The 26,579-nt window shown below is 39.2% G+C and overlaps 1 protein-coding gene across 1 annotated transcript in view; it reads left to right on the plus strand.

The window, feature by feature from the left end:
- COL14A1 (collagen type XIV alpha 1 chain) overlaps positions 1-26,579 on the plus strand; it is a 113,649-nt gene that overhangs the window by 4,289 nt on the left and 82,781 nt on the right. Inside the window, exons 3-5 of the mRNA XM_066335349.1 lie at positions 4,746-4,862; positions 5,902-6,045; positions 9,114-9,200. Coding sequence (XP_066191446.1) covers positions 4,746-4,862; positions 5,902-6,045; positions 9,114-9,200 — 348 coding nt within the window. The remainder of the gene's footprint in view (positions 1-4,745; positions 4,863-5,901; positions 6,046-9,113; positions 9,201-26,579) is intronic.

Genomic DNA, 26,579 nt, shown 5'->3' on the forward strand with positions numbered 1-26,579 from the left:
AGTCTGCGTGGCACTCGAGTGCTGGGAAAGCATACCATCTTGGATGTTTGGAAATCTCTAAGCATTTTGCAAGCCTCTCCCAGAACTTAGGGACACGTGTAAGCTGTAATATTTGATGCTGGCAATGTGAGGTGAATCAAGAAATGTATGTTCCCAGTGTTCAGCGCATCATTCTGCTCAGAAATTAGGTCCAGAATGTTTGTGATGATGAGCCGATAAAGCAAAGCATAATGTTAGTCTTTTCTTTGTATTTCAGTCCTGATCCATGTGGTTAAGATTTCGAAAACAGGACTGGGAATTGAAAGCCATGTCCAGAAAGTTTTGTGAAATTCCTTGATCTTGGAAAACTATATTCTTCTCCACTTTTTTTAAACTTTGATTCAATCAGTTATAGTCGGAGAATTTCTCCCTTTAATACTAATACAGTGAAATGAAGGTCAGAGAGGGTTTTTTTTTTTCCACAGCAATCACACCAGCAGCAGCTAGAGTTGGTGTACTTGATGAATAAAGAACAATACTTCCCTTGTTCTTAGACTCTTTCAGCGAGCATCAGCTATGGAATGCTGTCAGCAGTGTGATATTAAGCTAAGTGGACCATTGCCTTAGCCCAGAATGACTGTTACTCTATTGAATTAGGTGATGTGAAGCCTCTATTCCATGTTCACAGAAAAAAAAATCTCTTGGTACAATAAAAGTATTAAGATGTTTCTCAAATTCTTTCTGTTCTCAAGGTTGCCACCTCTTGAAGTAAGTACTTCATGCAGCTGGTTAACTCTTTACAATTTAATACAGTTTGTTTGTCTGTTTTAATCAACTGTACACTCTGTCAAGGTGTAGGAAGAGCTGGCATTAGTTCCAGCTTGTGTTTCATTCCTTTGGCAAAGATGCTCAGGTAAAGATATGTAATGTGAGTTCTTGGAAAGGAGAATATGTTTGTGAGACTGAAGCCAGCATGCCTGAAGCTACAAATTATCCCATCAGAGGAGCTATGTGGTCCTATCTCATCTTTTTGCCCTATTGCCTTATAAACCGCATAGCAGTGTTTGGTTTTTACTCAACAACAATTTTTTTTTCAGTACTGCTGTTTCTTCCCCATTTAATAGAATGTATAAATAACAGCATTTGTCTACTTGTGTTCTTTTATAGTACATGAAAATAGTGCTGGGCAAGAAACACTTAAGAATTTTCCATTTATTCATAAAGTAACTTGCTTTGAGAGTTTTTCTGTATTTAAAGATGGAAACCTTTCCTTGTGTAGCAATAATTTTCATGTGTTACTACTGTAATTGCTAAGTAATTGTGGTGCGTATTAACACGTTCAATTCTTACAACAACAGTAAATTGAAAGCCACAATATTTAGTTAGTATCCAAACTTAGACTGTTGGATGTCTTGGAGAACTGTCCATAGGCAATTTATTGTATTTTGCCTTTCCAGTAAGAGTTGAAAACATTCTTTCCCTAGTTGTTCATAAGAGTTATGTGTTGGGAGTGCTGATTTACCTGGTGGATAAACCAAAGCCTTGAACTTGTCAGTTTTCTTTTGGGTGACTGCTCTAATGTTGCTGACAGCCATTCTCTTTTGCATTCCTATAAAACCACTTAACCAGATCTAGCTACTGATTTTTATCAGTTGACTGACTCAGCTTGGATTAATTTTTTTCCCTTTCTGCAAGAAGTGAGATTTTGTTCCACAGACAATAAAGGTCCAAAGAAATAAAGATATCCTCTTCAGGTTGGTGAATGCGTAGTAATTCCCATCAATATTTTGTTGTCTGTTTGAGTGCTAGATTTTTAACTTCCTTAGCTATATGTACTTTTCTATGCCAGAACATTAGTCTTTGCACAACTAAGACACAGTTGATTATCTGCTTAGTGAATAATTATTTTCTTTCTTATAGTTTATTGCTGTGGTAATGTGCCTTCTATTGCACTGCTGTCTTTAATACAAAAAGTACCCAGTGAAAATTGACCAGTTATGTAAAGACTATTCTGGCACAACTTTTCTAGTCTTTCACATTGTAACTCTGTAGTATAAAAAAAACTTCTGGTGATTGTGTCCTCCTTTGCTTGTGAGGTCTGTGATTGTTTTTTAGGGGCTCAAATATTTACCTGTTTTGGTGATGGCTAATAGCAATTAGGCCAGAACTATGCTTCTTTGTTAGAAGGTGGTTTCAGAAACTGTCAAGTTGAAAATTAGGATGGAAAGAAATTATGGGAGAGGGAGAAGATGGCAGAGAAAGTGAACTTTGAAATTCTAAGACATGATTGGTTTGTTTTTTTTTTTTTTTTGTCAATCCTTGATGATACTTCGTTGCTCTCTGCTCTGCTTCTTAATCCCCATACAAATTTACCACTTAATCCCAGTAAAATCTGCAGCATTTTCACACTTGCATACAACCATTCTACAAAAGTTCATTTTCTATTCCTGAAGCAAAATAATAAAAGGAATTGTATTTTTGCAGACTTCTAGGTATGATTTGTCACTCTTGTTCATTCAGCCCCAATTTATTGTGATTTATATATAGCTCAAAGACACAATGCATCTGAGAATGAATTAAAAGCTGTAATCCATTATTACAGTCTGCTTGGCTCTAAAAACTTTTTGCCATAGTCTCTGTCATGTTTTTACAATTACTGCATGTTGAATGTTCTTGCAGAAACCTGCCTAGTAAAACATTTTGCAGTATGAGGGCCAAATTTTCAAAGAGCTGATGGTGTATTTGCAGTGATTCCTGTACACGATCTCACTCGTAGCCTTTCTTTCTGAGCTTCAGGGAGGTGACAGGCAGGCTGAAGATGAGGTTTGGCAAGATTGTGCCCAGCAGCTAAGGAAATGCATGGGTTGGTGTGAGCCCAGTGCTGCAAATCAGAACAGCTTTGAGTTCATGTGCTGTCTACTGTTTCTGTCCCCTTGCCTTGCTTCTTGAGCTTGTTCTCTGAGGTCTTTGAGAATGCATAGGTGATCCCGAGCTGTTCTTGGTACTTATCTGCTCTCTTTTCCGTGTTCTGGTGTTAAGTCCCTCAAGGAAGGGAATTGCAGAACCTGCCCTTGGTCTGACAAAACTGCCACTTACGGGATGGGAGGCTGCATGCAAGGGAATACCTCTCTTGTATTAAACCTTCAGATTCTTGCTTCTAAGATCCAAAATGTATTTAATAGTAGATGACATGAAAAAACACACACCCCTGAATCTCAAAAAACTACAGCCTGCCTTTTTCCTTCTTTCTGCCCCCAAGCTGCTGGAAAAAGTAGCATGTAGGAAAAAGTTACTGGTTCAGGACAGGTCTTTGGCTGCTGCTGGTGCCAGAGCTGCATTGGCTGTAGCAGGTCAAATGGAGAGGCCAGAGATTGTTGGCCAGCACATTCTGCCTGTTGACTCAGATGCTCCATGTGCTGTAATCCTTAAGTCTCAGAAATATCATGAGACTGTTGGTTTATTATATCTGAAGGACCAACAAACTGTGGGCATGAGCATAGTCAATTAGGAGCAATCTTAGCCCTGGGGAAAAGAAGTTGCCACTTGCCTGCTCCAGATTAATTTCTCTGATTTCTTAGACTTACTAACCAAAACCTTAAGGATGCAGTGGAAAAGGCACCAAGGGTTTAGGAAATAAAGGAGCCTCTTCAGGAGGCTGTGGAGACAATGGGAAGAGGAGGAGTAAGGTTGGAGGTGTCAAAGATTTTCTAGCCCTTCTGTTGTTCAGCCTCTGGCTACCTTTCCTTGTAGATCAGTTTGTTCTCTGTGAGCCAAATTCAATTCAAATACATGAAGATTTCCCCTTGTTGACAGCCTTGGATACCCCAGGCTGCACTGCCAGCTGCTCTGCTGCAGTTCTTCAGGGAGGAAGGGATGTCCCTCCCTGAAGCAGAGTGGAAAGGTTTTGTAGAGCGTGGTCCAGCATCAGTGGAGTTTGACTGAGTGGTGGGATGCAAAACTGTGAAAAACTAGTTTATGTGCAGAGACACAAAGTTGCTGATGTGATGGTGACAGCAAGGGGCAGTTTTCCCATTTGTTCTTGTGTGGGTTGCTTCACTGATATATCGTCTCTTTTTCAGTCATTTCATGCTTTATTCATTTCACCTGCTGCTTCAGTTTGAAACCTAGGTGATGGCACAATATAAATAGAAGCCAAATTTTGCTTACCATCTAGATTTCCTTGACTTGCCTGTGCATGCCTGCCAGTCTTGATGAGACTGAAGCAGTGTTTGCAGCTGCAAAGCTTTTTGCTGTTTAAGCCAGGTTTGCAAATTGAGCAGCTGATATTCCCTTTGCCTTGTGCATGCCTGTCTTTTCTATTGGTTATTCTCTCCTCACAAGGATTTGAAAATTTGGCCCTAGGGAAATGCCCACAGTAATGAGAAGTAAAGAAGTGTAGGTCATGCATATTGTCAGTGTTAGCAAGAGAGCGATTTTAATTCCCATATATTAACAAAGAGCATTTTTATTACCAGCTTTGCCTGCTAAACTAGTGTCTTAACACCTAACATTGTTTGTCTTTCTGTCTTCTACTGTTAGGTGGTTTAGTTTGTTTTGTAAAAAGATAAATACAAGGTCTGTCTGAGGGAAGTAGTGCACTTGGGGATGTCATTTGACAAACTAATAAACTGATGTATGTGACATTTTAAATAACTTGCATCCTTTACTATTAAAATTTTTTGTTGTCTTTCTGTATGTGTTTGTTTGTTTAAAATTGGTTAGTCTTTATTTGAATTTAAGATGTTGTTTTCTTTCCAAACTTGCAGTTTCCCCACCAACAAGACTAAGATATAATGTAGTGAGTCCTGACAGTGTACAGATCTCCTGGAAAGCCCCCAAAGGGCAATTCACTGGATATAAACTTCTTGTCACTCCAAGTTCAGGTAAAAGTCTGTATGTTCTCTTTTAAGGTGAAAGAACTGTCTTCCTAAGGCATAAAAGCTTTTCAGAGTTAATGTCATCCTCCACAATGAAGAAATTGTGAACAATCTTTGGATAGTGAAGTACTGGCTGATCAAGAGAAGAGAGATTGATTTCACTAGAGGGTGGTCAGGCACAGAAAATGGGAATCAAATGCTTAAGGCAGCAGAAGTGGGTCAGTGCTAGTTTTGCTTCATGTGTAGTCTTTGGGAATTGTCATTGATCATCTGTCTTTACCTTTCTTCCAGTGGGATGTAAGGAAGTCTAGGAAGTGTTCAGGGGAAAGCATTGGAATCCTAATTCAGTCAACCTCTAAGGTGGATCTCATTGCCCCTTATCCCTTAGTGAGCTCTCAGGAAAAAATCAGAAAGAATTAACAAAAACAAGACATCTTTAAAAGTTTTTTGAATGAAAACTTGAAAAGGTAGACAACAAAGTGGCTGTACAGAGCCAGTCCTACTTCTGTACATTTGAAATTAAATTTAGATACAGGAACAGTTTGAACATACAGCTAAAATACATCTTTGTACATATTGGCATGCAATGTTTATATGTAAATGGACATAGAAACGTTTAATGTTTGTATTTATACATGAGAATTTCCTTGCCCGAAGGAAGTTGGCAAAGCGAGTATTCAGAGGTGATGTGGGTAGGGTAGGATCAGAATTGGCTGCCAGTCTCAGAGTGAAAGCCTGTCAGTGTGATGTTACCAAACTTGACAGATTTTTGTAATCTGGACACCATGGCTGTTTCATGAGGCCCAGAGACAAATTCTGATCTTAAGAGTGTTTTTGTTTAAGAAAACTGCTTAGACTGCCAATCTTGTTGCTTTTCTGGGGATGTTCTCTGGCCTGGCTGTATGCATTCCCAAAAGTGGAAAAAGGGGGAATGCTTAGGTCAAGGTAGAGCTTGAGGTATTTTTAAGTCATTATGTTCACTGTGTTATAAGAAAAGCAAACCAAGTTATGTATTTGTTGGATTTTTTTGTCTTTTCTCCTATAGGTGGAAAAACAAATCAATTGATTCTTCAAAATACTGCAACCAAAGCAATTATTCAAGGTCTCATTCCAGATCAAAACTATGCCCTTCAGATCATTGCATTCAGTGAAGACAAGGAGAGTAAGCCAGCACAAGGCCAATTCAGAAGTACGTGTCTCTTTATGGTTCACATACAGAATGTATCAGATGCTTAATGAAATTTTTGAAATGGTAACAAGTCTTACAGAAAGGGGTGGAAAATGATGGAAAACCATTTTTTTTCTGTGGTGGAAGGAAAATCAAAGCCATGTATTTTAAGATTGAGGCCTAGATTGATTGCATAGTGTACTCTTGCATTGGGCTATCTTTATTTCCATTGGATTGGCATGCCTTTCTTCCTCATTTCATTAGGAAATTAGCTGGTATTTCATGGAAAGGATCTTCTGTGAGTAGAAGAAAGTGCTATATTCTGATACATAAATAAAATTCTTTGTATTAAAACTATGTTATAGCTGTGCCAACTGGCAACTAGATGCTAGTTAAGTAGTATGAAAGGCTGACTTCTTAATCATTTGACCGGTCTTCAGCGGTCAAATATGTTTGCAGATTTAATTTTTCATATGATCAAGACATGCTCTTAATGTCTATGTCATAGTGATATATGCACATCTTATCTGATTTATCTTGATCTTCACGTTAACATGTTAAATATGATTAGTGGAGATTTAGTTGATTATGTGGCAGTGTAGGAGTACAATTGAAAGCCTAATGAATTCTCTGACACTAATTTTTTCTGTCTCTGCTAAACTAACTTTCTCTTGAAACCAGCACAAGATAAAGTATGCTGAGTACTTGATGTGGTGTGCTATCCAAGTCCTTTTAGCTTTTCATCACTGCAGTTGTGTATGTACTACCTTAAGTTCTGTCCTGGTTAGGAAACCTTCAAAACCACAGAGAACTTTAGCATCAAAGAGAAGCCCACAGAAGGCTACAGCAAATTCTATATTAGGTGTATTAAATGACATTAAGGAAAAGTAGAGCTGGCAACGTGATTTAAGAATATGAGGATTGTGTTCTATTTAGTTTACTCTATTTGCTGCACTTAAGGCTGGAGTTTCATTTAAAAACGTGATGCTTTTCATGAGTAAAACCAGATACAGCATATATAGAAATCCTTTTTTTGCTCTCCCGTATTATAGGTTTCTTTTCCCTGTTCTTTAACATGTGGCCACTAATTCTTCAGATGAAAAAAGGTCAAATATATAAAGAGCTTTGAGAATATCATCTGGTTTTGTGCATTGGAAATATGGTTTTAATGTTGTGGAGTTGTAACTGATGCACTAAGAAGTCTCAAGCTTACAATAAAATTTTATTGTCAGAAGAGTATTTCTCTTTATATAGCAAGGTATACATTCTTATTCTAATACATAGTGTCTAATGAACTAAGATCAATGGGGAATTTTTTTTCCTTTGAAAATGCAGATGTAAAAACACATGTTAGATAAAATCTTTGTGTAAATATTTGAGTAAAACTGCTGTCTTGGCTCTTCCTATGTGGTTAGAATTTTGACAGTTCCAGAAATCTCTTTTAGGATGTGACCAGCTTGTCTCCTTTGAACATTTTCAGACTTTAGTACCATTTTTTCTGGAGACTTGCCCCTCAATAGCACTAGTGTTAGAGGAGGCCAGCTAACTGGCCTTGCTCTTGGCCTTTTTTCAAAGGAATGTTCCTAGAAGGATAAGAGAAAGCATTATTTTTGGCCAGTATCATTCTGGTATTTCACCTCTTGTTTTAGTCAGTCTTGGTCAGTTAAGGATTAAACCCAGACTTCTGACTAAAACCTGGTGTCATTGCAGCATCATGTGTAACCCACCTAATAACCAAGACCTGCCTTGGTAAAAGCTGGCTCCTCAGCAAGCTTGTGGACTTGAATTTGCTCCCAAATCACCTTTACAATTGTTTGCTAAAGGCAGAGGTGACACACAGTATCGCTCACAGGCTGTCTTAGTAAGAAGAGGAGTCAAAATTTCAGGATTTTTGTTCTCACCTCTGTACCTGGAGTGTGAGCACTGTAGGTTCTGTGAGGGGTTTTCATACCGAGAAAATCACATTCACATGTTTGACAGGGGCTCATTGTCTTCCTGAAAACTTGGTCTTGTGATCATATTTTGGATTGGAACTTGGAACGCTCCTGGTTGATTCAGATACTCCACATACTATTGGGTGAATTAGTGAAATCCATTTGACTTTGGTTCCACTGATGTACTACTGAATATTTGCACTGTCTCTCTTACACAGTTGAGACAGATAACTTCCTTTCATGCCCTCACAGTGGTTTTATGAATGATGAAGCACAGAGAGACTTTGGCTGAGAATGAGTGCCTGCTTGGATGAATATCAGTCATAATCCAATTTTACATGAACTAAGAAGTGTAATTGGAGTAGAATTTTATTTTAGTGAAAGATATTCTCGGCTTCGTTGTTTTAAGCTTTTCCTGGCTGTTGCAGACAGCTGTAGTGTGGATACCCATTAGCATTCCAAGAAAATTCTGAAAGGGTAATTTTTTTTCCCAGTATGTGACTTTAGCAATGTTTTTGTCAGAACCTTTCAGACTATTAGTAGAGCAATATTGGCTACTAATTTAATATTAGAAATTACTAACTAAATTGGGTTCTGCTTGGCTGTTGTGAGAGATTTGGGACATAGTAAGGCTGGGAGATATCCCACCCACTTGTGGAACAGGAAACTGTCAAAGTCTCAGCTCTGGAGCAGCCTTGCACTCCTGGGAGTATTTGGTGCCCTGAATACAGATTTGGGCATGGGATCTAAGCTGATTCTGTAAAGAGGACTGTGTAACAGCTGGCCTATATATTTTTGTGTTGACTGACTTGGAGTGGAACTTTGCAATGCTGGACTTTCCCCAGCTAGCTTTGCCAATTTTCTGGACTGTATTTCCAGTGTGGGATCTTTTTGCATGGGTTTAGGTGCTGATGTCACTATTTGGGCTCTCCTGCGTGAAGAGAATCAGTTTTGAGAGCTTCAGTGATGATAGAATGGGGAAAGATCCATAAAAATATTAAATGCAAGGGAAGAGAGGGAAAACAGAGAAACAGTAACTCATTACCTAAGCATATCTTCAGATGCTCTGTGCAACTACTTTATCGGGAAGAAGAAAATTACATGCTTCTAACTGCATTGTTTCTAGATTAATTGATTTTCCCCCTTATTTTACAGTTAAAGACATAGAGAGAAGAAAAGACACAAGTAAATCCAAGGTGAAGGATCCAGAAAAAACAAATGCGAGTAAACCAGCTCCAGAAGGTCAGATCATAACAGATACGACTTATGTGATATTTTGAAAATAATCAGCTTCTTTATTTAACTTGGCCATTGTAGAGATTTTCTGTAAGTCAGTAATTTAAATCTGATTCCCAGAGTTAAATTAAATAGAGGGGAAAAAACAGTATTTTCAGAACTGTTGGAGAGTTGCTACAAAGGTATTGCTTTTAGTTCTGTGTTTTGCTTTGCTTTTTTATAAAGTCCTAAATGCCATCACGAATAGATGAAAATTCTTGAAATTTATTTATTAATTTATTTATTTAAATTAATTTATTCTTGAAATAATTTTAGATAATATTAAAATTATTAAAAGCTGCTTGTACTTCCCCACTGAGTGCACTTTGAGTAGTGGAAGAATCATGCAGGTGTGTGTGTGTGTGTGTGTGTGTGTGTATTAACTTCTTCTTATCTTCACTGTAAGACAGACTGGCAGTATTAATTCCCACCTTAAGTCAAATTAATACTGTTGTATAATTAGCCTCATAATAACTTGACAAGTCTGTCTTAGTGTAGGTTGTATATATGAAAACATTTGAAACATTTTGAGGGACGGGGGAAAAAAGGAGTTAATTTTGTCCTTTTGCAAGGGGCCAATGTTCTGGTGAAATGTGATACTGCTTGCCATGAGAAGTTTGTCTAGTATGGATAAAAATCTATTTCAAATTTACAGCTTGAAATATAGCTCTATTTCCTGTTATTTTAAAATTCAAATAGCATCTTCTTTATGAAGTAACCCCAACGGTAATTATTCCCCTCAGTGGTTATTTATGGTATACAGAACAAGAAGAGCTTGGTATGACCTTAAATAGTCTCTCTCTGAATAAACTGGACAGTTTCAAGGATCCTATTTTCCCCTTCTATATAAATTTGTCTCCAGTGATGCAAGTATCAAAGACCTCACCCAAAGCTCCTTGAAGCCCATGCAATTTTTTCTTTGGTGGGTTTTAATTCTTACCATACATTTTTTTGTCATGTTGTATTTATTAACACTATGCAAGTTTGTTTCCATACAGCATTTCTCAAACCAAAACACCCTTGAATTCCATTGGGTACATTGGAAGAATGTTAGCTAGTGTTTGCAACACTAAAGAGACAGGTTGTACCTGCTAGTGCATGGTAGGGTAGTGGATAGGTGATCTTTACTGCATCATGTCTAGAGGGAGGCTGCATTGGAAGAAATTACAGAACTGAGAAGGAAAATGTGATTTGCCTTCTTAATGAAGGACAAGTGATAAAAGTTGAAGGAGGGAAAACTGGGCCTATACTTGGAAAATGTTGATTAAATACAGACAGAGGAAAGTGTCTGCCAGACTGCAGGAGAGAATTTATGTTTTTTTTATGGAATAAGGGCAAAAATACAATTGGCAAGAGGAGCTTGGATCCGCAGTCTCTCCCTTTTTAAGATTTATGTTTACTTTTGAAGTCTTTAGTTTAGTCACTTTCCTCATTCCTGCCCCATGTTTTACTCATCTGAACTTCTTCAGTTGCATCAGGGCAGTTTGTACAAAATACATCTCCATCCAGCACTTGTGAAAAGATATTGCCTTATACTTATTGTAGCAGGTTTTACTAGAAAACTGGGGTATGTATTTAAAATTAAGGCAAAACTTACAAGCTTCTCAATCAGCAAACCTGATCATAAAGAAAAAATGCTAATTTTTATGAATTCTTGAATTTGTTTAGCCCTATTTCCAACTCAGCTTTATATTGTTGTGAAGTAACAAGCCTTTTTCCTCTAGTCTTACACTTGCACATTTCTCTGCTTTGCGCAGTATAATGATTATTCAAAGTGACGGAGATTCCAACGGAATGACTTCAGTGGGAGTAGGGTGAGATTCCAAGTGAAAATGTTGGGCAAAAATAACAGTATCAGCAAAAAATGTGTAACTGGGGTAAAAGTGAATTCAGAACTGATACACAGACAGTAATGGTATCAAAACTTTCCTAGTTTGATATATAAAGACTGCCACCTCAAACTGAAATCAGATCAAAGAAATAAGGAAAAGTCTGAAAGCAATGGATTAAAGAAATAAGTGCAAAATTTTATGGCAAAACCATGAATAAGAACTTGATCCTCTGCAGATGTTTGACAGGAAATGATTTGAGTATGGCCAAGTGAATTTAGGCCAGCTGTTAATTGGTTTCATAACCATTTAGCGTACGGCTAAATTTGACGGATTTAATAGCAACCCCGATACATTCTGTGTCTGTGTTTATATCTTGACAAGTTGGTTAGACCTTGGGAGTTAACACTACAGAAGAAATTATTAGAATTATAAAATCATTAAGGCTTGGAAAAAACCTGCAAGATCATCAAGTCCAATCTTTGACCTAATACCACCATGTCCAGAAAAACATTTCATGAAGTGCCACATCCATTCAGTGACCACTTCCATGGATGGTGACTGAATCAATCCCCTGGGCAGCCTGCTCCAATGTTTACCCTCTCTCGCCCTGATGAATTTTTTCATAATATCCAATCTGAAACTTCCCTGGTTCAACTTGAGGCCATTTCTCCTTGTCCTGTCCATTGGTGCCTGGCAGAAGAGACTGACCCCCATGTGGCTACAGCCTCCCTTCAGGGAGCTGTGGAGAGAGATAAGATCTCCCCTTACCCTCATTTTCTCCAGGCTAAACACCCCCAGTTCCCTCAGCTGCTCCTCATCAGACTTGTGCTCCAGACCCTTCACCAGCTCTGTTGCTCTTCTCTGGACACAATCCAGAGCCTCAGTGTCCTCCTTGTCCTGAGAGGTCCAGAACTGGACACAGGATTTGAGGTGTGGCCTCACCAGTGCTGAGCACAGGGGCACAATCCCTGCCCTGATCCTGCTGGCCACACTGTCTCTGATCCAGGCCAGGATGCCACTGGCCTTCTTGGTCACCTGGGCACAAACTGGCTCCTATTCAGTCTCTGTTGACCAGCACCCCCAGGTCCTTTTCCAAGGGCAGCTTTTCAGGCACCTTTCCTCAGCCTGTAGGACTGCCTGTGGTTGTTGTGACCCAAGTGCAGGACCAAGGACCTGACCTTGTTGGACTTCACACCACTGGCCTTGGGCCATCACTCCAGACTCTCCCAATTCCTCTGCAGAACCTTCCCACCCTCTGGCAGATCAACACTGATGCCTAGCTTGGTGTTGTCTATGAACTTACTGAGGAAGTTATTAATGTGTTTGCACAAACTTTTAAAAATCTTTCATGATGACAGGTTGAGTTAGGTAGAATAATATTTTACCTGAGAACCAGAGCAATCTTTGCCCACAAGACAAATTGAAAAAAAAAATTGTCCAGATTATTGTTGTCTATGGTTATGGTTTCTGCTCTTGTCTTGAGTGAAGGACAAGTGTAATTCCCCAGCTATTAGCGTCAAGTTTTGATGTAAAGAGGTGCCGTCTGTGAACATCTGCACTACTTGTTACAGAATGATGCTTACTGGCATTAGTAAACCAGAAAATCCAAAATCATTGTTTTGGGACAAAACTAACCAAGTGCATCCACTTGTCAGTGAGTATGAAAAAGAGAGTGTGAACTCTTTCAATATTACAAGCTCCAATTTGTGCATTATGATAAGTCATGTATCCTGCTGATTTTCCTTAAAGGCACTACAGGCACATAATAATTTAAACTTATTCTTTATAAATGCTTAGCTAATGTACCTTCTTCAGGGCCACACTATAAACCCTAGAAATTTCTCTTTCCATTTCAATGGGACAAAGATCTCACCATAACCCTTCTTCTCCTAGAAACCAGCTCTTTGCTAAGAAATGCAACATGTAAATACCTGTACTCATGATTGTAGGTAGTTCCAGAGCATTTCACTCGTATTTTCATCTGTGGTTTGGAGGACTGTTTATGTAGTACTGTCCTCTATTTAATTACTAACTGTCTAAGGCTCTGAGCAGTGCTGGGAGTTGTAAATGGCTTCTCCTGAACTCCCAAATCTGTGTTCTTCTTCTGTCCTTAAATTAAATTGTTATGAAGGTTTTACTCTGTCTTCATGGATCTCTGTCAACAGCTTGTATGGCTTGCTAGTAAAGCAGCTTCAGCAATCTAGATTAAAATTTTCCTTCTATTCTGTCCTACTCATTCAAGTAGTTTAAAAAGATTTACTACTTTTCTGCTGTGCTCTTATCACAAGCAAACCTCCAGTGTATATCCAGTAATGTCACACTGCCAGATTAATTCAGGCTTAATGTCTAGCACTCAGCCATCAAATGTTCATTTTATGTTTGATTTCCAGGAACTTTCTGTAATTCTTCTACATGACCACTTTCAAGTCTTGAATCTCCTTTCTGTATTTTTGAGAACCTGTCATTTTTCAGCTTAGTGATTTATCACTGCTGTGCACACTCATATTAATGAGTGAATGTCAGAAACCTTTTCTCTTTCTGTCTGTTGAGAAAAAGCTCACAGATGCAGCTTCTTTCAGCACGCACTGATATTTGAGTGCTTGTTACCCTGGCTTCTCTCCAACTCCCTCATGTACAAAGCTCTTTTCTGTACAGCGACAGGGGTTAATACATTCTGTGCCTTCTCAGATGTTTTACAGTTTCTCAGAGAGCTTCTATGACTGATTCTCTAATCAAATCCCTTTGGGGAGGGGAGAATCAGTGCTTTAACTATATCCTCTGGCAAATATATGACTATATCGTTTTTTGCAGAGTATTTCTCTATGTGTCTGAACTGGGTTTAGCTACCCATTTCAATATAAACAACAAAACACTGAGGCCAGTTTTGTCTGCATGCCTGTTGACTTGATTGTGGGGCATTTTAGTTGAGAGGTGTGGTAGCTTAATGTAGGCTGGCAGCCAAACTCCCACCTAGCTGCTTGCTCATTCCTCTCCCCTGCAGAATGGGAGAGAAAAGAGGAATAACAGGAATGAAAGAGTTCATAGGTTGAGATAAAGACAGGGAGACTGCTTACCAGTTACCATGGCAGGCAAACAAAGTCAAGTGGGGGAAGATTTGCTGAATTTATTGCCGGTTAAAAAACTTGCTAATGTGGGTAGTGGGAAATAAAAGAGACAAACATTAAAACAACAGCTTTTCATTCCATTTTCCCAGGCTCAGCTTGACCTCCTCCCAGACTCCTCTCCTCCTCCCTTGTTATCACTGCAAGTTACACTCGGTCCAAGTCCCTTCAGAGAGGAAGCAAGTGGTGTAAAAGGGATGCAAAGAGGTTGTGATCAGGGTGTGGTGGTTTTTCTCTCTTCCATTCCTTTCTTCTCATACGTTTTTCTCCATGTACCTTATCCACAGGCTGCAGAGAATATCTGCTCTGCCATGGAGCACACTCTCCTCTGACCTTGGGATTCTCTCTACTGTTTCTCACTTTTTTTCACTCTTTGCTGGGCATTTTTTTTCCTTTCTTAGATACGTTTTTCCAGAAATACCAACACCTGTTCATTGACACTTGGCCTCTTTTTGAAAAGGCCACCCCTGCAGCCTCCATCCTGCCAAACCTGTCTACAAGCACCCAGTACCAAAGGTGCTCCATCAGTGCTTTACTAGAGTAAAGAATTTGCACAGTCTTTAACCTGTCCTGTTTGGAAATTCCCTTATGCAAATCTCAAATCAAGATGATTTAGGACAGCATAGAGCATATATGGATCAGATTTCTCTTCTGAATCAGGTGTCACAGGGTAAACCTTACACAGTCTGTAGATATTCAAACAATGAGGAAAAAGCTCCCATAAAAGACTGATTTGTCACTTTCTCATTGTAAAGTGTATCTAATAGAGTCATACAGTGAGTATGACTGGTTAGAGGGCCCAGGGATCCTCACTGCACAGAACAGAACATGCCAGTTTGTTCAACCTTCCCAAATCAAAACTGTGTTTCACCCCAGGCAAGTCCATTAGGGGCAGGTGTGGCTTTTTCACCAAGTTCTACGAAAATCCAGTTATGTGGTGTTGAGTTAAAATACCTGGGGGAACTGCAGCTTTTTCAATCCCTTAAGTGCCTGTTTCTGATGAGAGTCACCTTTTCCTAGGAGCCAAACTGGGAGAACATCGGCTGAGCTCCCTGGGCTGGTGGGGAGCCAACTGAAAGCTCTGAGAAAATGGATCTTGCCAGGCAGTTCCCTGGCCAAACGGGATATAGAGGAAGCTCTAGGAGAAGTTGATTGGCAGTAAAAGCTAGATCTGAGTTTCACATGGTGGAAGACTGGGACAAGCAGGTAGAAATTTAGGACAGAGAATTTATAACTGATATATTGTCCATGATTATAGAATGGACAACAATGGAAAGTTTAGGTACTGGGTGAGTGAAAAAGAGCATAGAACTCATAGTGGGCTTTAGAGATGGAAAAGCAGAAGCTCTATATAATGAGCTGTGTAGTGCCATACTTGGCATTAGGTGCAGATGTCAGGTTACATTATATGTATGTAAGTAATATAACCTGAACTAATGTTAAAAACAGCAAATAGTGACCTCATGTCCCTTGATCAATAGTCCTGCACTATAATTAATTTAAATTTGAGGAAGAGGTAAAACTTAGCTGTAACGAGAAATAAAGGTTGCCTTTGAAAGAATTTAATATTATTAGAGACCTTTAATGGATTTAATGTTGTTGCTGATTTTATGATTGTGATTATTCACACAGATATATACACATACAAGTTATAAATACAATGAACAATAGCTGCTCATTTAGTCACAGCTACTTCTCATAAATGCTGTTTCCACTCTCTTTATTTTCTTCACTATTCAGTGATGTACAGAGAAGAGACTTTGGTTATATTATGTTAAATTCTGAGTTTTTAGCACTTTCAGGGTTTAGTATCATAAAGTACTAGAAGAGGCCTGAAGCCATCTGTTGTAATACCTACCTGCTAAGTAGTAATAAGTATGCCTGCAGTTTCTTTCAGGTGGGTGTGATCTGCCAGTGCTCAGCTGCCTGTAAAAACTGAGTAGACATATCCAAAGTTATTATGTTTTGTGATGGGATAGTTTTTGATAATTTTTCTAACTTCCTGATGTGTTGTACATTATTAGTGATGTTATTATTTACATTACTTCTACAATCTTTCAGTGTAAATGTTTCTGAATGAGTTTTCATAACATGCTTTTCCGTCAGTGCTATGCACTTATCAGACAATGCGAAAGGCATATCCTTCCTCAAAATGCTATGGTATACTGGTCTGAGGTTTCTATTTTAATAGCTCTTAGAGTGAGGTGGAATCAGTCTTCCAATAGTGATAGAAAGGAGAGGTGTGATAAGCTTAAAAAATATACTGATTTTCATTCTTTTTTCAACATTCCTACTACATTTGATGCATATGAGCTTTAACATTCATAGTTTAATAGCTGTTGAGTGGCACTGTTTAAGCAGAGGAGGAAAAATCCACAGAGAAGTATATTAAGGTACTATTCAACAGAAGAGACTAATTATCTAATTTATTCATTTGTCTGTTTAGCTAATGTCAGATGCCTCAGTAAGTATTACTAGACAGTGTGAAATGAGGTATTTGACTAAGCCACAGGCATGAATACCTTCTGAACTTCTGCTTCATTGGCAGTGTTTCATAGTTTTACTCACTTCATCCTGGCTAGTGTAACTGCAAATGTTGGTTTTACTCATGGATTTTTTTTATTACTTGCTGAACTCCCGGGCTATGGAACTCATTAACTATATCTTTACACAACCTATAATTTGATTTACTAGCAGGGTTTCTTTGAGCTTTCTGGAGGACACTTTAGGTATTGATTATGAGCAGCAGAAGAAAGAAATTATAACTATGGTGTGTGGGCATTTTCCCCCAGTGCCATTATATTCTTCCTAAATAGTCTTTGTCTTGTCAGTCTTTGTCAGCTCTTGCACATTCTTCTACTTCTGCAATCTGAGGGTAAAAGCAAACTTTGTTGGAAAGTGCTTATCTTTTCCACTTTAAATACTATTTTTTTTATCATGCTGTGGGGACCACTGAATGCTTTAGCCCAGTGCCCCAGCTCCAGGCAGTAGCAAGACTGAGCACATAGTCCCAATAGGTCTGGGGTGATCAAGCACAGGGCTTGGGCAAGGCAGTGCTAATCAGCCATTTGTACAGATGGAACTGGTCCCCTCGATGCCTTTTTTGTTCTATTTTCCCATGAGTGTTCGTCCCCAAACTACCTTTTAATGCCTTTGGTTCCTTTCCTAAACATATCCTATTAGATCTTAAACAATTACCAGGCACTCGTTCCTGTATCCCCTGTCTTGCTACCCCTAAGCTGTGACCCACCAGTCTGAACCATACAGACCATGTTATGAAGTAAGAACAAGTTATCCAAATGTGTTGCTGATCTCAGAAGATGCAAAAAGGATGACCTGTGTACTTATTGTTAGTTTCTGGCTCTGTGCTGGAATGACATAAGAGGAAAACACAAAGTTTCTGCACACCTTTTATTTCCTTTTGTTCCAGTGTAGTGCCATATGAATATTGCTTAAACTAGATGCAGCCAAGTTTATTCCAAAACTAATAGCAGTGCAGCGATCCTGTTCAGTACAGCACTCTCCCTGGTGAATGCACTTTCCTGCTCAGAACCAGCTAGCTCAACATCTTCTACCTTACCCTCCATTCCAAAGTGTAGAGATAACCCTGGCCATTAGTCTTTAGCATCAACTTCTTGGTGCTGCAAAATGGGAATATTGCTTACCTTGGAGATCTGTTATGGTATTTGAACATTATAGAGTACTTCTATATAATAGGTTTCATTTTTGGACATTTTTAAATTAAAGTCTGCATCAGAAAATATAGTGAAATTTAGAACTATTAATTGTATTTATCTAAATTCTAGCCTACTGCCTACATTTCCCTAAAACATCTATGCACAATACTGAGGCAAATATTTCACCTTTGCAGTGTCTGTAGAGAGTATGGGGGTGCATTACCTTGTCATGGATGAAACAGGATGCACATTTACTGTCATTACCTGCCTCACACCTGAAGACATGTGCTCTGTGTGGGCTGTTACTTGCTTTTTTTTTTTTTTGTTTACTTTTCAGTTCATTGCTTACCATCTTGACAAATATGTTTGTAGTCTTTAGCAAAAGCTGCCTTTTGGCACTGAGACATTTGCAATGACATTTTCAGTGACATGCCATCCTTTGAGCTGATTGCCAATAGCTCTTGTGTGTGGTGTATACCTGCTTTTTCTAGCATTTACTAATCAACTAAAAGTAATATGAACAGAGAAATGAATCTATTTTCTATGCTTCTTCAAGGGGAGTGGCTCCAGATCCCTACACCTCCCTTGAGAAGACTAGGTAATGCTTGGACCATGCTTCAGCATTATTAGAACGTTTTGGACCACCACAAAGCTTTGGCAAACATTTATTATTGTGTTCCCCTCACCGTGCTCTTCTGATCACTCTGAGGTTGCTTAGCCCAGACATTATTTTGTTGACCTGATTTTGGTTTCAGCAGTTTGGCTTTGGACTTGGTTGGCTTTGTACTGCCCAACCCTAGCCCAAACAGAGAATCCAGAATGTCTCCTGTCTCAGCTTTCTCTAATGAAAGCAGCACCTGACCATCTGAACTTTGCCAATAGGACTCTCATTTAAATGCCTACAACCAGTGGTCTCAGTGGTGGTTAGATCACCCTCTTGGTGTGTACTAAAAGTTGTCTGCACTGGACCCCACGTGGAACCTGCCCAACCATCCTGTCCCCATCCATGTTAGGTCATCAGAGCACAGCAGTATTCAACAGTGATTGTTTTTAATTTGTGCCAAGTGTCATGGCTTTCCATTCTTCTCTGGGACTCCTCATTTTCTCTCTCAACTTCAGGTGATTAAAATATCTGTTATAATAAGGAGATGAAATGGACTTGTCAAAATATACCATTGCTCTCTTTAATTTGTGAACTTTGGATGCTGCACCCAGGCCCTGTTGGTTTCTGTACTTTTCAGAAGTAAGAATTTGATGAGAGGCTTCCATTAGGTTTCCAAGCTAGACTATAAACCTGTGAGCTGCCATGCAGAGCTTTGTATGTTAGAAATTCCTTGTTAAACACTGGAGGACTTACACGAGGACTCTGACGCAAGGAAATTCTTGGGTAAACTCCTCTTCACTGTCCAGAAAGTTTAGCTCATCGTGCTGTGGATGATCACTGCTTATTCCAGGAATTCATCACAAGGATTTCTCTGGAGGAAATAGCTTTTGTGTCCTTTGAGACACTACTTGCAACTTGGACTTCATTCTGCAACGGCAGTACTTCTCTGGACCTGGCTAGGGTAATTTGGAAGACTCCTTCCTGGCTCTCATTACTGAAAAACGTGATGGGAAGTATCAGCAATGACATGGACAGAATTCTTAAGTGCTTTTCCTTTGCCATCATTTGGTAATTGCCTTGGAGAAAACTAAGCAAGCTACATTTAGAGATTGCAGCATTTATATCTGCCATCTGGCCAAATTAAATAGCACATAAGTGTGTTCACATACTCTGAATAAGAGAAAAATATACTTTTGAGAGACAGCAAGCTGGAAACTGAAGACTTAGAAATTACCATGAAACCTGGAACTGGGAAAAGGGTTCATGTTGAGTTATACACTTTGATCCTGACAGAAGAAATCCCAGGGAAGAGAGAGGAGGAGAGAGAAAGACAGATTGGGAGCAGGGGGTTAGTTTTAACATAAAGAAGTCTCTCTTTGTGTTTGTAACTGTCTGTTCTGGATAGGTGTAATATTTTTTTTTTATTTATTTCCATTAGTGTAGCTTGAGAGTGAGTATTAATTTGGAGTTTGTTATATGTCTTCTTCAATTTGTATATTCCACATGACAAACCTTGCTTTATTCTGAAAATAGAAAGCTTGGCATTAGAAACTATGACCAGTCTCCATTCTTACCCAGGGATTCCACTTATCTACTGGCTCTGCTTTTCTGTAGGAGGGAATTCATTTCTTCCTGTCAGTATATTAATATCTGGTTAAGGTTTTGTATTACCTCTCATAAGTGTTCCTGGCCAGGTAGATGCTGAGGATTGGAGAGATTGCCTTTCTGTCATCCAAAATGTCACCATCCATCCTAGGAACTCTCCTTGAATGCATCTGCTTCATTGAAGTGTAGACACAGTGTTGACATTGATATCTAGAGAATCTGTAGTTTGGAAGAAGAAGTTTCTAGTTCTTTTTCTGCTCCCTGAGTAGAAAAAGATACTTAGCCTATCTTGGACTGAAATGGAATTTTCATTTTTTTCATAAAGCAATCCAGCCCCTGATATCAGAACCACTCAGACTGACAACCTGAGTTAAAAGATGCTTTTCCTCATATTGAGTTAAAAGATGCTTATGCTTATCCTCATATTCATAACCCTTGAGTTATGTTTCTCCTCATATCTCTGCACAGTAAATATGTATAATGCTTCATAAATCTGAACTTTTACCAACTGAAAACTTGTCTGGCCTCTTTTTTTTCCTTTGGTAGCTTTCCCTAAGGCATTGACCCTTTTTTGTGCAATTTATTCTTAGCTGAAGTGGGAGGCTGCTATTTGCATTCTTGAATGATGGATTAATAGAAGCTCAGCTGAATGAATGGTCTTTCATTATCTTCAGACTGATTTTCATCTCTTCAAGTCATTAGCTCTTGAGTATCCATCCAATCAACAGTGCCCTGGCATGGCTGGATTCTGCTGGCAGCAAGAGATGTTCCCATAAGTCAGAATCAGGGTCTGTGTTGACATGTTTCGTTACTGAAACACTTCCATTACTACCCTGCTGAGACATTCCTTAACAGTTCTTCATCATCTGGCAACACTAATCCCACAGTCTGTAGGCTTGCTCAAGACTATGTGTATTCTAGGTAAAACATCCTGGTGGGTCATCAGTGGTGCTTGTCTTTGATATAACATGGAAGCCACATAGTAACATGTTGAAACTCTGGGCCACTTTTTTAAAACTTGTATGTCAACCTTGAAAGAAGAACCAAAAAAAAAAAGCTTTAGGTAGCACACAGATGTATTATTAAATACTGAAGTGCAAGACCAAGAACCTCTTGCAGAAATGTGTAATCATAAAGGATTGATGCATTCATCTGCAAACTCATCACAGATTTGCATACCTGAATGAAGAATGTTTTTTGCGTTATGCTGTGGTCAGCATTAAGCAATATGCAATTTTACAATACAGCAATATGAGAGAGAAAGTTAAAGTCTTGATATCTGTTTTCAGGGGTTGTGAGATGGCCTTGTCTTGAGTACAATTAGAAAATACACAGTTTTTGGGTTTTAGTTGTCTCCTGTAAAAATTTCCTTTCAAGGCTCTCTTTTACTGTTCCCCCTTTGAGAGGAGGAGAGTCTTGTTTCATAGTCTGTCCCATTCATCTGTTGTTAAACAGCAAACATGAGCTTGTACTGAGGAGAGATGATTTAAGGGTAATTTCTACCCTCACTGTGTGGTTTGAGGTCTTCATGTTCATTCTGGGTCTGTTGATGCAGGTTCTGGTTCTGTGCTGTCTCATGGTCAACACTCTTTTCCTGGTGTCCTGTGTGCTGAGTGAGCCTTGGTGTTACAGCTGAGATGCATCTCTTGGTTAAAAGGGGTCAGGTAGTAGCTAAAATGGAACTTACCTGTCTGTGGGAAATGCATTTTCTACCTCAGAGGTGTTCTCACCTCTCAGGTTGGCTTTACTGATCATATTACTCTGCATGTAATGAGGGGGTCCTGTTTCCTTATCTGACTGCTGAGTTTGGGGTGTGTGTCTTTGGCTCATTATTTTTCGGGGTTGTGGTGTTCTTGTACTCTGCCCTTCTGGAATAGTCAGAGGAGCTTCTGTGGAACACCAGCACCAGCTTGGTGCCCTGAGCATATTTAGCTTCCATTTATGTAGGAAAGTTAGCAGAATTAGGGCTGCACAGTGGTTCAGTCAGCTATTTCAGAAAGAAAGCTTGTGTCAGCAGGGTCTTTGCTTGGGTTTGATTTGTTTATGTGATTAAAAATGTAGGCTAAAATTTCTGATCTTTTGCAATTACCTTTCTAGTATAACGAAGAAAGGCAAAGCTAAATTGTGAGCACAGGAATGGTGGTCCCTGTGGCCTGTGAAATACCACTCATATCTCATCTCTGCTCTCCATACACTCAAGGCCTTTGAAACTCAACATCCAAATTCAGCTCAGTGCATAGGCAGGGTGGTGGTGTCACACGGTGCCAGATCAGCAAGGGGGAGCCCAGAGTCCTGCCCCAGGCAGGAATAACCCCAGGCACCAGCACAGGCTGGAGGATGACTGGCTCCACTGCGTGTGGAGCTTGGCAGAAAAAGCCCTGGGAGTCAGGTGACCATGAGCCAGCACAGACACATGTCACAAAGGAGGCAAACACCCTCCTGGGCTACACCGGGAAGGAAGTTGTTAGCAGATTGATGGAGGTGATTTTTCCCCTCAGCCCAGCCTTGGTGAGCCACATGTGGAATTCTGTGCTGGGCTGGCTCCCCAGTAGAAGAAAGACATGGACTTACTGAAAAGGGTCCATTGAAAGGCCGTGGAGATGATTGAAGGTTTGGAGCATCTTTCATAAGTGGAGAGGCTGAGACAGTTGGAGTCTTCAGCTTGGAGGACAGCAGGTTTGAGAGGTACCTTTCTACTGTGTAAAAATACACTCTGGAATGAGTAAAGAAGGCAGAGATTCTTCTCAGTGGTGTCCAGTCAAAGGACAAGAGGCAGTGAACACAAACTAAAAGTGTAAATTATATTTGATCAAAGAGAAGATTTATTATGCTATGAGGATGGTAAACCACTGGAGTGGATTACTCAGGTTATTGAGCCTTTATCTTGGAGACTCTTTAACCTGACTGGACATGGCCCAGAGCAATCTGCTGGTTTTGCCCCTGCTTTGATTAGGGCAGTTTGACTAAGCTCAAGAGGTCTCTTCCCACCTCCAGTACCCTGTGAATCTGGGAGTTGAGATTTCTCAGAGTTTGGTGTTCACTCAGACATTTCTACTTGTAAGAGAATGGAAGAATTGCTGTATTCAAGAGGGCACAAATTTCATCATGATTGTACACGTGACATCCTAAATTAGCAATGCTTCTAAAGATCACTGCATATTTGTATTCATACAAGCATATACACTGGTCACAATATAAAAATATTATTTAAATAACTGCATGAAGTTAATATAGGGCCTCGAATCTGGAAGCCTTTTGCACTGTAATTATATTGCACCATCCTTTTTTCTAGATACACTTCCCATAGTATCATACGTACTTAGATCCATAATGCTGAGCTCTAATTTAACTGTGCTGTAGCAGTTTTTTTCAACTAGTTTTTAATTGTTTCTGTGTTAACTACTTCTGTAAGTACACAGACTGTTCTCTCAGCAGGCTCTTTTCTGTTACTTTAAGTGTTGTGTTACAAGCTCAGGCACAGACCAGTTCTCTATCATGGCTTAGAGATTTTTAGACATACATCTTAATTAATGTTGAGGATTTCTGAGTACCAGTTCTGCCTGACATGCCCTGATTAACTGTCTTCTAGACAGCCAAGGAAACTGTCAGGGATTTCATACCTTATTAAAGAAACAAGAGAAATAAGCCTTTTAAATCCTGGCATGTTTGTTACATAGGAATGGCGGGTAAGTATGACCATATTAATAAAAAATACGGTTTTCTGTCTTGAAAAGTAATTTAGACCTTGAGACAGCTGTTTCATTAAAAAAATTCATGCACTCAGATGCAGAACTGGAGGAAAGAGAAGTAGAGACTTATCACTATAATCTGCAGAAGGGTTTCTTAAGTTTCATGTACTTAAACAGGAGGATTACAGATCATCATCAGTGTAAATTGTGGCTAAATGAATACAGTATATTGCCAGGCTGGGCTTAAGGTTAAGGAAAGACTTGAGCTGCATGTTTTGCTCTGAGTCGACCTGTTGCCTGTTGGAAGAGAAATTATCACAAATGTTTTAAACTCAATTTAAATTCAGGGGGATTTAAATGTATATTTTTCTGTCTAAGTACACAGACCAGGAGTGTTTAAGTGTTGGTGTTTGCTAAGCTGCTGCAGACATGCTATCAATCATCAGTGGTCTGTAAGGAGACATCAGCACTTTCACAGTTACTTTTTTTTTGTCTCTCAAATTAAAAAGTTCAGATTTAGAAAGAAAGTTCTAGAAGTTTTTCTAGAGTAGTGAATACTTACTGCAGAAGTACAACTGGTATTGAGTGTATATGGAAAAGTGCATTGAAAATGGCTCTATATTTTCTTCTTTCACACTTGAGGATTATCACCAGTATATATAGGCAATTAATGTGTTATCAACTAGTGCTTTGATTAGTTTTGTAACCATAAATTCAGAAGGTGTGCTATAAACAGTATTTAGTAACTGCTGCATACTTTTCAGAAGCAGAAAATTTTTGAACTACAGTATTCACAGTCAAATGTGACATCATTAAACACAACACATTCAGTAAATCTTAATATTCCAACTCCACCAAATAACAAATTTGTAGGCATGCCAGTTGGGTTATATTAGTTTCCTGGAGAGGAATAAGGCACATGGAAAAGGACTGGCTACTTTTTCTTTTTTTTCCTGAGGACCAGAGACAAACTTCTAACCTTGTTGGGCTGCTCTTTAAACCTAATGTTCCAACGTTTGAGTCCTTCAAATTCAAGCTGTGGCTGGATCTACTTTAAAGAACAGCAGTTATGTTATATGCATTTGTCTGGTCCATAGGTCTGACATATGGGACGTGTTAAACTGAGGTCCAAGTGCAAGGATGATATCACCAGCACAGAACAATATTATCAATGTTAGAAGTATGGACTAGCGAGTTGCTGAATTTTGGAGCTGGGCATTGCCTCATGTCCCTTAATTTTTTTAACCCTTTTAAAAGAAAAGATGTGGCATTTTGCTGGTGTGGATTTACATTGCCCTTGTCCTCAGTGGTGCTTCTGCTCATCGTGGTGCTGTCAATTGCTGCGGAGGACTGTCTGTTCTCTGTCATTTATTCACCTTTTATTCACCATTGTGTCACCTCTATTCACAAGGTATTTTTCACTCACTGCTGTCATCAAGCTTCTTGCCTTTTGTACTTTACCCCATGAACAAGTCTTCTATTCAAACTGTATTATTATTATTATTATTATTATTGACCTCTACTTGAACTTTCTTCCTCTCCTTCCACATATATTATTTGACTTTCCACTATGACAGGCAGTAAGAAAGCAAACGACATATTGCAGACTCAGAAAGAATTATAGTCTTAACTTCTAGCAGGAGAAGTGTGTGTTTTGGCTCTTGAAAATGAGAACAGAGTTTCATACCAAGGGGAGACAAAATATGAAATGTGTTTCTGTAAAACATATCATAACTGCATGCAAATTGAACTGGTTTGTCTAAAGCATTGAGTCCTCCCATGTGACAGTGCCTGTGTTTGCTGCTTCTCCCTTTGCCTTTCAAGGAACCTTCAGAGGGTAACGGTATAAACTCCAAGAGTCAAAGAACCCTACTCTAGATTAAAAATCATAGCTTTGTATTTCTGTGTGAGAAAGGTTTGTGGGTTTTTTGGTTGAACTTCTGTTTTTACCCTTGCTCACTTGCTCAGAACACATGTGTGGAGGAATAGCCACAGGTAGGGATTGCAGAGGTGGTCAGTGTTTCCAGGAGCTTGTCAAGCCTGCTGTGCTCTGTACAACACTGTCAGAGCTTCTCTCAGGCCCCTCTCTACACTCCATTCCCTTCAGTGGGATGACTCAAGGGTCCTGTTTTTCAGACTTCAATAACACTCCCTCTATCCCAGAAAATTCTATCTGGATCTTTCTTTCAGCATTGCCACCACTGGCTTCACACTCAGCCAGTTTTGACATGGTTTTGAGAGTAGTGTAACTCTTGGAAGTGCCAGCAAATCACCTTCAGTGTCTGGGGGCTTGAGGAATCAAAAACAGAGAACTTTGGCAGTTGGAAAGCTCTTTCAATACTGGCTCTTTGAAAAATTTCCCTGAAACAAAGGAACCAAAATTCTTCATGGTTATTTGATTTTTGGTGGTACTGAAGACAGTTTTGTGCAACCACCTCACCCTAAAACAAAATTGGTAGCCTTTCGCTGTATGTTGGTGCCTTTGAAGGTGAAATTTTGAGCCTGTGCTTTCTTCTGTGAAAAGCAGAAATCAGCAGAGTCCCTTCCTCCTCAGGTTTCTGGCAGAGTGGCAAGTTCCTTCTGCCAAGTAGTGCTAGGAAGATTGTAAATTTATTACAGAAAGTCCATTAATATTTTACTTTCTCCCCATAAAAATTCTCCATCAATTCTAAGTGAAGCAACTGAAGACAATCACTAATGTAAAAAATATAGGTTGTTATTCTGATTTTACAAATTGTGCAATTCTGTTCTTTTTGCTTACCTAAAGATCACAGGCTCTGCTATTATTTGTTATGGAATGCAGCACTTGAATCAGAA

This window comes from Sylvia atricapilla, chromosome 1 (genome assembly GCF_009819655.1).
Source record: "Sylvia atricapilla isolate bSylAtr1 chromosome 1, bSylAtr1.pri, whole genome shotgun sequence".
NCBI classification, from domain to species: domain Eukaryota; kingdom Metazoa; phylum Chordata; class Aves; order Passeriformes; family Sylviidae; genus Sylvia; species Sylvia atricapilla.